Here is a 12,500-nt window from a genome sequence, read left to right as displayed (position 1 = left end):
CAACTTTTAAATAACGTCTCAGTAGAATTCCATTTTTCTTAAACTGGATTATTGTTCATATACATTTGCATTCACCATGATGTATTTATGGTTTTCCTCTATGTATTGAAAGGAAGTACAAACATAATTCTACAATAGTTAATAGTACATAATATTGAGAGATGAGATAACACTCAAACCTTTACTCAAAATTGGTTGTGATTTTGTTTGTAAAATGGCAGTAGATTGAGCTGGTCTAAGTGGCTCCGTGTGCTGTTTGCAGAGGCGGCCTTCACCCTGCTCTTGTACTGGGAGCTCCTCCACTGGGACGAGCGGCCCCTCAGGGAGTTCCTGCACTACCCGGCCCAGAGCGAGTGGCACCGCAAAGAGGGCCTGTGCCGCAAGGTCATTCACTACTTCAACAAGGGCAAGGTACGCTGGGAAACTGGGCACGATATCTAATATTAATATCTAAATCTCTCCATATTAGCACGATATGCATCTCACAGTACAGAGTTTAATGGGACGTTTTCAGACGACGACAACTGAATTGTAAATATGTCATTTTTCCACTTAAAATGCCTTGAAAAGCCTTTGGTGTGAATTAACTCTGTCAGATTCCAAAGGCTTCAAATACCGTATTTTCCGGACTATAAGTCGCAACCAGACAAAAAATGCAAAATAGAGAAGAAATATATATATATATATATATATATATATATATATATATATAAGTTGCGTATAAAATGCGGTTGCAAGTGTGAAAATAACAAATAATAACACATATAAGTCACTCCAGAGTATAAGTATACAAGTATAAGTTGCACCTCGGCCAAAATTATGAAAAAAGGTGCAATAGTCCGGAAAATACGGTTTTCAAAAGCAGCACTTTGTGACAAAAATAAGACGGCTGCGCGCTGCCTGCATCAAATAATAAACAATTTTATGTCACTTCAAGAATCTAGACTCCCAGAAAGAAGAGCTGAAAGCAGCGCTCTGATTGGCTGTGCTTTGGTGGTCCACTGTAGCTTCACTTAGTCGTCTGAAAAAGCTGTTCTGAAGCTGAGCTCGCGTCTTAAATGAATGTTTGTGGATAATAACCATGTGCATAAGGATTTGTGAGATTTGTGTCATTCACCAAATACAGTAGCAAAGCGTAGGCATTCTAAAGTAGTAGTAGTAAAAGCAACATACGTACTGCATACTATTGGATATTCAAAGTGTAAAATAACCCTTGTATTGATGTGAATGTCTCCTTGTCTGTTTTGCTTCCCTAATAATATCATTTGTTATTGTATACAGTAATATATTCATGTAGTCTCGGTTCAGTTCAATTTGGGGCAAAATCCATTCATCTTGGATACAGTGGTCTTTTAATTTCATTTTATTTGCTCTTTTATGAGAATGTACAAGTAATACATTCCACATACATGAGTATTATTTAATCATTACCCCATTTGTTACACAATTAATAGACATATTGTCCACTTAAAAAGCAAAGAAAATACAATGGATGAACACAATTACTTTAAATATAATGTTATCGTTTTTATATGTTTACAAGTATACTTAAATTGAATAATATTTGAACATTTCTTCAGTTAAGTTTTCATTAAATTAAAAGTAGTTTAAAGTACAGGAGATGACCATATTTCTAAGTGCATTGGAACATTAATAACCTGTGATCCACGTGTCATTGTTGCAGTGTTGGGAGTTTGGCATCCCTCTGTGCAGAGAGCTGGCCTTTCAGTACGAGTCTCTGTACGACTACCAGAGCCTCAGCTGGATACGGGTGAGTACACGTACACCAGAGTACAAGTACACCGGAGTACACGTACACCAGAGTACATATACACCAGAGTACACGTACACCAGAGTACACGTACACCAGAGTACACGTACACCAGAGTACACGTACACCGGAGTACACGTACACCAGAGTACACGTACACCGGAGTACACGTACACCAGAGTACACGTACACCGGAGTACACGTACACCAGAGTACACGTACACCAGAGTACACGTACACCAGAGTACACATACACCAGAGTACACGTACGCCAGAGTACACATACACCAGAGTACACATAAACCAGAGTACACAGTCCAGCACGCAGCATTGTCAAGTATTATAAGACTCATAATAAGACGCAAGGACATATGTTTTTAGTAAATGAATACAATAATACAATAAATATATAATACGTTTGACCTGTGGTGGTGTAGAAAATGGAGGCAGCGTATTACGACAACATCATGGAGCAGCAGCGCCTGGAGCCAGAGTTTTTCCGAGTTGGATTTTATGGCAGGAAGTTCCCCTTCTTTCTTCGGGTCAGTCCAAATAAACGTCTATTCATTTTCGAAACTTGTGTTTATTGATTAGATATTTGTCATACAGTTATTATTGTCCCAATATTTGTGTTTTTGACCGTTATTTTCTATTTTATGTAGCCTGTATTATTAAAGAAATATGTTTTTATATTGTTATTTTAAATTGGAGATAGAGATTGGCTTTTAAACATGCTTTTAGTCACTTTGGGATTAGTATTTCACATTTTCTAAGTGGGATGGATTATGGGATTTAAAAGTATGCAGGAGGAGTCTGTATACCTGTGAGGCAACAATCAAGGGAAATTCTAACTTTGCTTGGACACAGGATTAAGGAAAACATTTGGAAATAAACAGGTCTAAACCTTTTTTTTCTTCTCCAGAACAAGGAGTTTGTGTGCCGTGGCCATGACTACGAGCGACTGGAGGCGTTCCAGCAAAGGATGCTGGGAGAGTTTCCACAGGCCATTGCGATGCAGCACCCAAACCAGCCAGATGAGGGCATCCTACAGTGTGACGCTCAGTGTATCCTTTCAAAATGTGGCTAACAACAATATAATGGGACTATGAGAACAAACCTGCACTTACCAAAGTATATAAACTCCCTCTTATGTGTTTATATTGTATAGTATTTCTTTTTAATAGTCTCTGTAGTGTTATTTGTAATTGTACTTTTTGCAATCAAATCTAACATATTGACTTGTTTTTCAGAGATTTTTTGACTAGTTTCGAACAGGTTTCCCAGAGATTTTTTAAATTACCAAATAGGGTAAATTGCACTATAATCACATTTTTCTTATATTAGGGGACATTTTCCAGAAGAAAACATGGCTGTGATATGTTTTTTTGCCCCTAAACCCTTCCAAAAAACAATAATATAATCTCTTGTAGCTGTGAAAAACAATCGGTTCGACTGAATGGAAGTTGGTGGTCCCCATTTTACGGACAGAAAAACATTGAAAAATCCTTATGTATTATCTTTGTTAGAGACTCGGGTTAGGGTTAGATGAATATTTCAACGCCCTGTTAGTCACGGACAGTTTTGCAGTGCCATGCTTTGATTCACATACATGGTGGTGTGGAAGGCTCTTTGACACGTGGCTCAGACCTGCAGATCTATGCTGTGACCCCGGTCCCAGAGAACGTGACTGTGCTGCAGATGGAGCGAGTGCCCGACCGCATCAAGAGCTTCTACAGGGTCAACAACGTGCGCCGATTCCGCTACGACCGCCCCTTCCACAAGGCCCCCAAAGACAAGGACAACGAGTTCAAGGTACCACCAAAAACAGTTTGTTCTTTACTTTATGGACAGAAACCGTAATGAGTATTTTGTGTGTATTTCAGAGTCTGTGGATAGAGAGAACAACCTTAATTCTTACTCACCCTCTGCCGGGGATCTCACGCTGGTTTGAGGTGGAGAAGAGAGAACTGGTGAGTGTGCAAAATGTAATCACAAAAGTACAACACAGTTCAACCAGTAGCTCCAGGTTAGAGGGATTTAAAGTGCCTGTGACTTCTAATTTTGACTTTATTGGGTGTATTTATTCCTTCTACATGAATCGAGTAGGTATTTGTGTAGAAAACATTAAAAAATCTGTAGAAAATAGGGATACTCATTGCAGTCAAGGTTTATGCATAATTTATGCAAAGAAACTACTTTTTTGACTCTCTAAACATTAATTCAACAAAATAAAGTACCTCCCATCAAATTAATAAAATTGTGACATTAGATGAGTTTTTGCCCAGTGTTTGCTGGGTAATTTCCTAGTGTGATGTCATCAATTACAAACAGGAAGTGAAATTATAAAACTAAAAAATGTGCAATTCTTTTTTATAACATTTTTATAATTTTTTAGCACAATTCAAAATATATTCATCTCAACTGCACTTTAGTTCAATGAGTAGTCCGACCTGTAGGGGGCACTTTAAAGAGGTCCAGAATGAAAGCTCCAATCCAACAGAAGTTGTAGCTGGTTCTGATTTGTTGAAAATTTTGAATAAGAATAAGGATATTTTTCTTTTTGTCACTGTTGTCACAAAAGAAAAAGCTTTCACTAATATAACTATGATTTTGTCAGCTGGAGGTGAGTCCTCTGGAGAACGCTGTCAGTGTGGTGGAGAACAAGAACCAGGAGCTTCGTACTCTGATCAGTCAGTACCAGCACAAGCAGCTGCAGGGCAACATCAACCTGCTCAGCATGACTCTGAACGGGGTCATCGACGCCGCCGTCAACGGGGGCATCGCACGCTACCAGGAGGTGAGAGAACCTTCATTTTGTCCTGCATTTAAAGGTGCACTATGTCACTTTTCAGAGAGAGGGTCTGCCACCTGCTTGTCTCTGTCTCTGCGTAGAGCCATTGAAGTTTTAAAATGATTATTATTGTTATACCAAGAAAACTGCACTTACGCCTAATTGAATAAACGCAAGATCGATATGTTTAATGCGATAGTGCGGACCATTCCAGACAAAGCAATAGCATCAGTCACACCAGGTAGTGCTCCACCTTTAATATTGTGTACTTTGGAAGGCTTTCTTTGACAAAGACTACATCACGTCTCACTCTGAGGACACGGAGAAGATCACACAGCTCAAAGACCTCATGCAGGAGCAGGTACGTCCAAGTGCTTTTGAGGTGATGTTCTCGCTCTAAACATAACCCTCCGTGATCATGTTTTCAGGTGCACATCCTGGGAGTTGGTTTAGCCGTCCACGAGAAGCTGGTGCACCCTGAAATGCGTCCCCTGCACAAAAAGCTGATCGATCAGTTCCAGATGATGAGGACCAGTCTGTGCCATGTGAGTAATTCAAAAACACATGTGCTGTTACTATGACTTCTACCACTACTTTAAGTCTACTAGATACATGTGTTTGTTATTTAATCTTTCCTCAATTAAAACTATTTAAATCTATTGGAGATATGGTTTAGTAGCTTGTATGCGCCACTCAGCTTGAATAGTTTGAGTTTATTACATCTATTGGAGGTTGTGTAAACCCTGAACAATTGCTATTTATCTCAAAACTCCTCAAAAACACAAACAAGGCTTAGATTTATCCCTTGAAGGATTTGTACAATGGCTAAAGGAACTAATTAAAACTAACTAAGAGGAGAGGATTTAGTCTGTTGTAAACTCGCTAATCTTCAAACACAAGTATTAACTCTTCTTTTTAATCCAGATAATTGTAATGACCTCCATTGTAACCAACATTTTGCTTCATTTGGATTTTAGTACCTTATTTTGTACAATCACTTCATAGTAACAGAACATTTTAAGATAAGAAAACCTGGTAATTAAGTAATTAATTAGACATTTGTTAGTATTAACAAAGTATGTTTCATTTCTTTATGGCCATGTTTTTTAAGCCACTGACATTTACTTCATCCATAATTTAGTTTAATGTTTAATTTAGTCTTTTCTAGCCTTTTACATCATTATATAAATTGAAAATCACCCATCCAAAATTGTGAATTGAACCAATTATTGAAAATGATGTCAAAATCTCATCTCATTCTCGTGGACTCACTAAAGCTAAAGTGTCACTGAAAACCTTTTACTTAGGTCACAATAAAGAAATTGCTACAAAACTACAATTTTAGGTTTTTAAACATTGAATATATTGGCTGTGTGAATAACCAGGGCAGTGCTTTGTGTCTCTGAAGGGCCTCCCTGGTTTGGATAAGCTGGGTAACGCTCACAGAGGGATCCTGGCCGCACACAGCCCCATGAGCCCCGAGAGCTTCAAACTCATGCACCGCCACAGGTCTGACATGGACTCTACAAGAACTGTCCATCACCATGTTGTATTTACATTGTCATCATTGAGAAAGCATCACATGTTCACCCACATAATCCATAACACGCATAACAATCATATGCAGATGAAATCACAACATTTGGAATTTTGAGTGGAACAACTGTGAGTGTCACTGTGAGGGATTGCTCCTGTAAGAGCTCAGAACACATCTACAGTAAAGTAGTAATAGACTGAAGATTACACCCACATGTATTATTGATTATGTTTATGATTGTGGTCAGATACTGTCCGTGTGTTGAGAAGATTGATTGTTGTAGGCTGAGGAAAAGTCATTTATCATTTATTTATTATGCAAAAGAAAAAAAAAACTCATCCAATGCCATTGCTTAACGAATGGAGAAAAAATGCTAAAACAATCTGACCTTTTATGGAGAAGTACCAGACTGACTTTGTCTGGATATAATTCATTGATAATATCAGATGGTTTGCCAGGCTTGTAGAGAGGAGGAGAGAATATATGTGTAGAAGAAGCTTGATGGACAGGAGACCTAAAATCTACAGGAAGACCAAAAATTAATTGAATCATTTTTCATCACATTATGCTTCAACTTGCTGCCACCTGCTTCCAAGTCCAACTAAAACATATTGTCTGTACTAATTTCACGTTCCATTGCCATTGTTCAAGACTGAAATCCATTTTCCGTCTTCCTTTCTTTCTTCTCTTTCTTCTCTTTCTACTTTTTTCCATTCTTTTACACCTCTTCCTAACTGCTGCATGTACCTCCACCATTCTCATCCCATCTCATGCATGTTTGGGATGTTTTGTTTTGGATTTTGCTTTTTTGCTCCCCTGTTCGTTCCTATACTTCTTTTACTTTCCTTCAAAACCACTAAACCCTACTCTCAACTTCAACCTACCTGCTTGACTTTTTGACCCCTAAAGTCCCATAGCTGTTCTGACCCCGGTGCGCTCCTCGTCCTCTCTCTCTTCTCAAACCTCCAGTGAGGCAGGGAACATGGGGAACCTCCTGATCCTGGCTGATGGGATGGTGGTAGAACATCCAGAAGACTTCTACAGGATGCAGGTGAAACTTATCTATGGCGCTACACCTATATGACCTGCATAATACACATGTATTCACCTTGTTTACATGCCTCTCAGATGTCATAGTTTATAATTTACTATTTTCAATTTTACAATTTAACCCAAAGGTATAAATACATTTAATTATTATTCATTATTTTATGTAGCACCATATCCCTTAGGCAAATTTATACATTCTTTGTTTTTTTGTAATCAAAATTATTTCTACATTTATTATTTAATCAATTTAATATGCATTAATATGATTAATTAATCAATATGTATTTATTTCATATTATTTATTTCATAATTTATTTATCTATAACACTTTTTCAGAGCAAAATCAAAAGCAAAACTTTGTAACGTGTACTTTGTATTACTGTGTAAGCAAAGTAAATGTTGTATAGTCTCTAAAATTAAACATTTGTTTCAGGCAAGCCCTTCCTCCTCCAGCCTGAGCTCCACCCACTCCGCTCCTCCACAGATGATACACTCCGCCCCTTCCACCATCAGAAGTAAAGCACCACAATAGTCCTTTCTATTTATTTACCATTATCATTGTAATTTTTGTAAATCCTAAATCTTTCGTGTTTGCAGTTGGCTCTCCATCTCTCCCAGACAAATACAGACACAACAGAGAGATGCTGATGCTGCTGCCCCCGACCAGAGATCGACCCAGCAGTGCCATGTACCCCAACATCACAGAGAACGGACAGGTAACAGTGACATGTACCTCAACATCACAGAGAACGGACAGGTAACAGAGCCATGTACCTCAACATCACAGAGAACAGACAGGAAATGCCGTCTACCAATAAAAAAAAAAACATTCCAAAGTCCTCTTAAGTAAACCAGTCTGGGAGGAAAGGGCCAGTCAAAGAGTGGCTATCGTTGCGTAACAATAACGTTACAAAGTTAAAGATGTCACAGGGGAAGAATTGCACCTCATACTAAGTGAAGGTGTAACACAGACTGCTGAACAAGGACTGGGTGAGCACTGTGTATAGACATAGCACCAAGTAAGGCGCCAACAGTAGATCACGGAAATGCACCTAAATGTTGAGTGCCACTCGCCATAAAACAAAAGAAGAAGAAGAATAACGTTACAGTGATAAGTTGACATTTTTTTACTTACTTACTTACTTACTTACTTACTTACTTACTTACTTACTTACTTACTTACTTACTTACATAATGTATCACAACCACTTTTACTCCTTTTGAAGATGTGGTTCAAAATATAAAATAAGTTTTTTTTTTTTTTTTTTATTTATTTGCAATATTTCAGTGACTTGTCAATTCAATACATGCATTTCATCTTTAGAACTGCAATTTTGTCTGTGTGAGATTTTTAAAAACATTTTTCACACATTTGTTTCAGCCGACCAATCTTCAGAGGGCGTTGTTCCATCAGGTGATCGGGCCGTGCAAACCCTGCAGTGACCCCAACCTCTCTGTGGCAGACAAAGGTAAGTGTCCCACCACGGCATGAGCACTCCTGTCTTCACAAAGTACTTATACTACTTCTTATCCTCAGTACTAACCGCTCCCAGCAGCTGGAGTCTGGACAGTGGCAGCAGAGACCCCCTCCCCTTCCTGTCCGCTCACGTAGGCAGTGTCATGGCTCCGCCCGTCCCACCACGCAACCTGCCCCATGGTAACGACTAATGCTTTTTGTTGGTTTGTTTGTGTGCTTTATTTATTTGGTTGTGGGATAGCGTAGATGTCCCAAAATCCAAACACATCTAAGAACTGGCCCATAACTGAAGCACATTGTGAAATGCATGGATACTCAGTGTAGTTTACAGTGTAGTTCTTCTGCAATGTCATGTTTTCTCCCTTTTTTCCACCAACTGACAAAAGGAAACTGTCGGGTTAGACAAACGATATAAACCTCTTATTTAAACCATTCCAGGAAGAATCACTGTCAGTTTGTTTTCCAAACCCACAACTTTTGAATGGCCTTCTTAAAGATAGACGTTCCCCTTTTTTCTTTCTCTTTTGAAGGACTTGCAAAGTTGAAACAAAGAGTTCTATGAACTTAAGATGGCTTTTCTAGAGATTACTTTCTGTCAATATTGCACATAGCAACATGAATCGAATGTCATAAATTGAGTGCTATTGCTGTCTTTGTTGTGAGCATGAAACACTTCCATAGAAATGTATAGGCCAAAACAATGTAAACAGCCCCATTAACTGTTGGGAAATGTTTCACATTTGTACATTTAGCTCACTGTCGTGTCTGCACTTTTGAATGACCCTTAACTCAAGTATAAAATGTTTCAAAATGGGCAATGTTATTGAAATCGACACGTTTCGACTGCCAGCCGGAAGTTACTTTAAATGTTAATGGACGGGACAGAAAAACTAAAAATCTGTCCTGCTCTGAGGTAAATTAGCCCAGGCCATAGCAGAGATCAAGTGTTAAAAACCTACCGTTTCTCTTTTGACACAAGAGTCATTATTTTTTTATTAACTGTATGTATATTTGTAATTGATTGTATTTTATGTGTCCCTTATGTATTATTGCACTTTTCTGTACAGCACTTTGAGCTTTTAAAATTGTAAGTGTGCTTCATAAATAAACGTTGACATTGACAAGTGAGTCAAAGGCCAATCGGTCACTTAGCAGTTTGTGAAAAAGCAGTAGAGAACAATAGGTTACAAACGACCCCATATGTAGTAGTCAAACAGTTGTAATGAAGACGCTCCAGGGTCCTGAGAACGACTCAAAACTGGGCCATTGTATAACAAAGACTCCTCCCTTAGGGCAAGGCCAATTCATCATAAGACAGTTTAAATTCCTTGCTTCTCAGTTCAGTCATTCAGATTGAAAAAAGATGTCTCAATTTCACAAACATTGTCTTCGATCACTCCCTAACTCGAGTACTTGCAATTTTAAATGGCACTTGTTATGCAAAATTGACCATTTCTATGCTAAATTTACATTGTTCCCTCATCAAAAACACAGTTGGATTTGTAGTTTCATTCTCTCGTCTGAAGAATCTTGCTGAGTAAGTCCTCTTCCCTCTGAGCCTCAGAAAACACATATTCCAGCTTTATGACATCATAGCTCTGAGATTTCTAGAGCTGTTTTGAAATCGATAAATCATCACCAGACATGTTTTGAGCCTAGGAAAGCTAGCTTTGTTTTTCTCCTCTATGTAATTCCCTCTGCTGCCAGTAGATGCAGCTCTAACTCAATTCCTTACGTGGGAAACGCCTGGCTGATATGAAGTCATGAATGGAGAATGGAGTCTAGGCCAATGAAAACACAAATAATGTAGAATATGTGTCCTTTTAAAAGCTCCATTGGTTTGATAACCTTTTAGCATTTTAGCGGCACCACGTTTGAAAGGTCGCGTGCCCCTGTGCTCCTCACCCCCTTCCTCTGTCCCCTCTCTCCACCTCCCTCTGTCCCCTCTCTCCACCTCCCTCTGTCCCCTCTCTCCACCTCCCTCTGTCCCCTCTCTCCACCTCCCTCACTCTTCTGCTCTACTCTGCGGCGCGCTCTCAGTCAGTCCTGCTGTGTCTCCCCCTGTAGGCCAACACCTGTCGATGCACTTTGACGCTTTCCACCACCATCACCAGAGCAGCGAGCTCCCTCCAGCTCTCCCCGCGCGCTCCTTAAGAAAGGTACCCTGCTCTTCCTCTCCTCCTCCTCTGCCTCGTCTCTCTGTCTGTGAGTGGATGTACGCACTTAACTCTACCACGTTGAGTCTTCTGTGTGTCGTTTTAAATGTATTATGGGGGCAACTGTGTGTCAGGTGTGACTAAAATGCCCTTTTGATTTGGTAGTTTTGTCTTATTTGTTAAAACGTTACGGCAATGTGTTTTTACTGCTCAAAAACACGCTTTCTTACTGTTATTGTGGACCCCTCTCCTCAGATCTGACCTGTAAGTAGCATCCCCTTGCTTGTGTCCATGGAGAAAAGACAGTTGTAATGTCGTTCTGTGGAAAATGTCAGGTAAAGACATAAGATCTCCATGGAGACAAGCAGGTGGCAGACGTTCCAGCAGACATGTCTTCACTGTTGACATCGCATTATAGTTAAGAGTTCATTTTTCTTTTCGCTTTCTTAACACAAGCCTCTTATTTGGTTTTTCGTTTGTGATATCAGAAAATAAACACATTTCATTTTCAACACCTTTCGAATAGAATGCAATATGTTATTAATTCATCTAATTCATTATTAGTGCCTGAGAAGCTCCATTTTTCACCCAGTTATGCCACACACACAGCACTTTGTATTGGTGGCAATGTTTGCATATGTGTATTTTTGATGACACACAGTATTTTTTTCACAGTCAGGTTATGGTTAGGGTCAAGATTAGTGTTAGGTTTAGATACAGATCATTTGGTTAAGGTTCAGGCTTTGGGGCAGGTTTGCTTACCGGGTCTTGGCACAAGTGTTTTAAGGGGGAAAAAAATAGATGCGCCTGAAATCCATGAATAGACAAGACATCTCACCCACCTTGCTTATGTATGAAAGTGGCCAAAGATGCAAGACTGGTGGGCTACTGAAGGTTCTGTAGAATGTGTTGCCATTTATTGTTTTTTACAATTTTACTACAATTTCTGGAATACTCCATCACCGTCTTTAGCGTTTAGTGATAACCTAAAGAGCATACCCTGATACTTAACCCCGTCTCTACTCGCCATTCCCCGCCTGTTCATGTCTAAACGTATTGTTCCAACAGCATTGGACATAAACGTAACATAATCTGAAAACAAAAGCTTCACTAACCTGACCTAACCTCTCCTCTCTCCACAGTCTCCCCTGCACCCTATACCTGCCTCGCCCACCAGTCCGCAGTCCGTCCTGGATGGCAGTAACTCCACCCTGTCGGGCAGCGCCAGCTCCGGAGTGTCGTCCCTGAGCGAGAGCAACTTCGGCGGCACCTCCTCGGACCCTTCCGCCGGCCGCACGGACACTCTGGACTCCGCTCCCAGCAGCCAGGCCTGGACCACGGACCAGGAGGACTTGGACTCGCCCTACCAGCCGGTCAGGTACAGCGCCTCCGAACCTGCGGTCTTGGACGGCGATAAACAGCAGCCTTGTCGCAGCCTCTCCGCCCCAGGAACGGCGACTCCTCTCCAGCCTGGGATTCAGATCATCGCCCCCGGTGTGGTCGGGCAAGACATCCTCCATCCGCCTCAGCATATTTACTACCAGCAGCAGCATTTCCCGCACTACATCCCCCACAATCCCCCGCTCTACAGTCTCCACGAGCCCCCCGCGCTCCCGCCCAAACCCTACGTCAGGGAGGGATGTATACCCGAAGAGGACGCCCTAAACACGCAGCCTTCGCCCGCGCCCCGCCCAATGCCACGCAAGATCTCGCAGCCG

At 40.4% G+C, this 12,500-nt stretch overlaps 1 protein-coding gene across 5 annotated transcripts in view; it reads left to right on the top strand.

Annotated features, from left to right (window-relative positions):
* Window positions 1-12,500, top strand: part of dock3 (dedicator of cytokinesis 3) — a 189,485-nt gene that overhangs the window by 176,816 nt on the left and 169 nt on the right. For 2 of the 5 annotated variants that reach the window (XM_072451775.1, XM_072451777.1), the window contains 17 exons: window positions 263-411; window positions 1,685-1,771; window positions 2,209-2,313; window positions 2,694-2,835; window positions 3,417-3,583; window positions 3,655-3,741; window positions 4,389-4,568; window positions 4,840-4,923; window positions 4,991-5,107; window positions 5,971-6,071; window positions 7,009-7,150; window positions 7,583-7,664; window positions 7,747-7,865; window positions 8,531-8,618; window positions 8,687-8,806; window positions 10,694-10,785; window positions 11,925-12,500. The exon at window positions 11,925-12,500 is cut by the window's right edge and continues 169 nt beyond it. In XM_072451775.1, coding sequence (XP_072307876.1) covers window positions 263-411; window positions 1,685-1,771; window positions 2,209-2,313; window positions 2,694-2,835; window positions 3,417-3,583; window positions 3,655-3,741; window positions 4,389-4,568; window positions 4,840-4,923; window positions 4,991-5,107; window positions 5,971-6,071; window positions 7,009-7,150; window positions 7,583-7,664; window positions 7,747-7,865; window positions 8,531-8,618; window positions 8,687-8,806; window positions 10,694-10,785; window positions 11,925-12,500 — 2,438 coding nt within the window. Of the gene's footprint in view, window positions 1-262; window positions 412-1,684; window positions 1,772-2,208; window positions 2,314-2,693; window positions 2,836-3,416; window positions 3,584-3,654; window positions 3,742-4,388; window positions 4,569-4,839; window positions 4,924-4,990; window positions 5,108-5,952; window positions 6,072-7,008; window positions 7,151-7,582; window positions 7,665-7,746; window positions 7,866-8,530; window positions 8,619-8,686; window positions 8,807-10,693; window positions 10,786-11,924 lie in introns of all 5 variants that reach the window. The other 3 variants (XM_072451774.1, XM_072451773.1, XM_072451776.1) reach the window with 2 other exon arrangements.

Source organism: Eucyclogobius newberryi, unplaced genomic scaffold (genome assembly GCF_026437365.1).
Source record: "Eucyclogobius newberryi isolate DKJ021-1_F unplaced genomic scaffold, fEucNew1.0.hap1 SCAF_19, whole genome shotgun sequence".
Taxonomy (NCBI): domain Eukaryota; kingdom Metazoa; phylum Chordata; class Actinopteri; order Gobiiformes; family Gobiidae; genus Eucyclogobius; species Eucyclogobius newberryi.
Note: the sequence above shows the minus strand (reverse complement) of the source record. Positions and strands in the feature narration are given on the sequence as shown.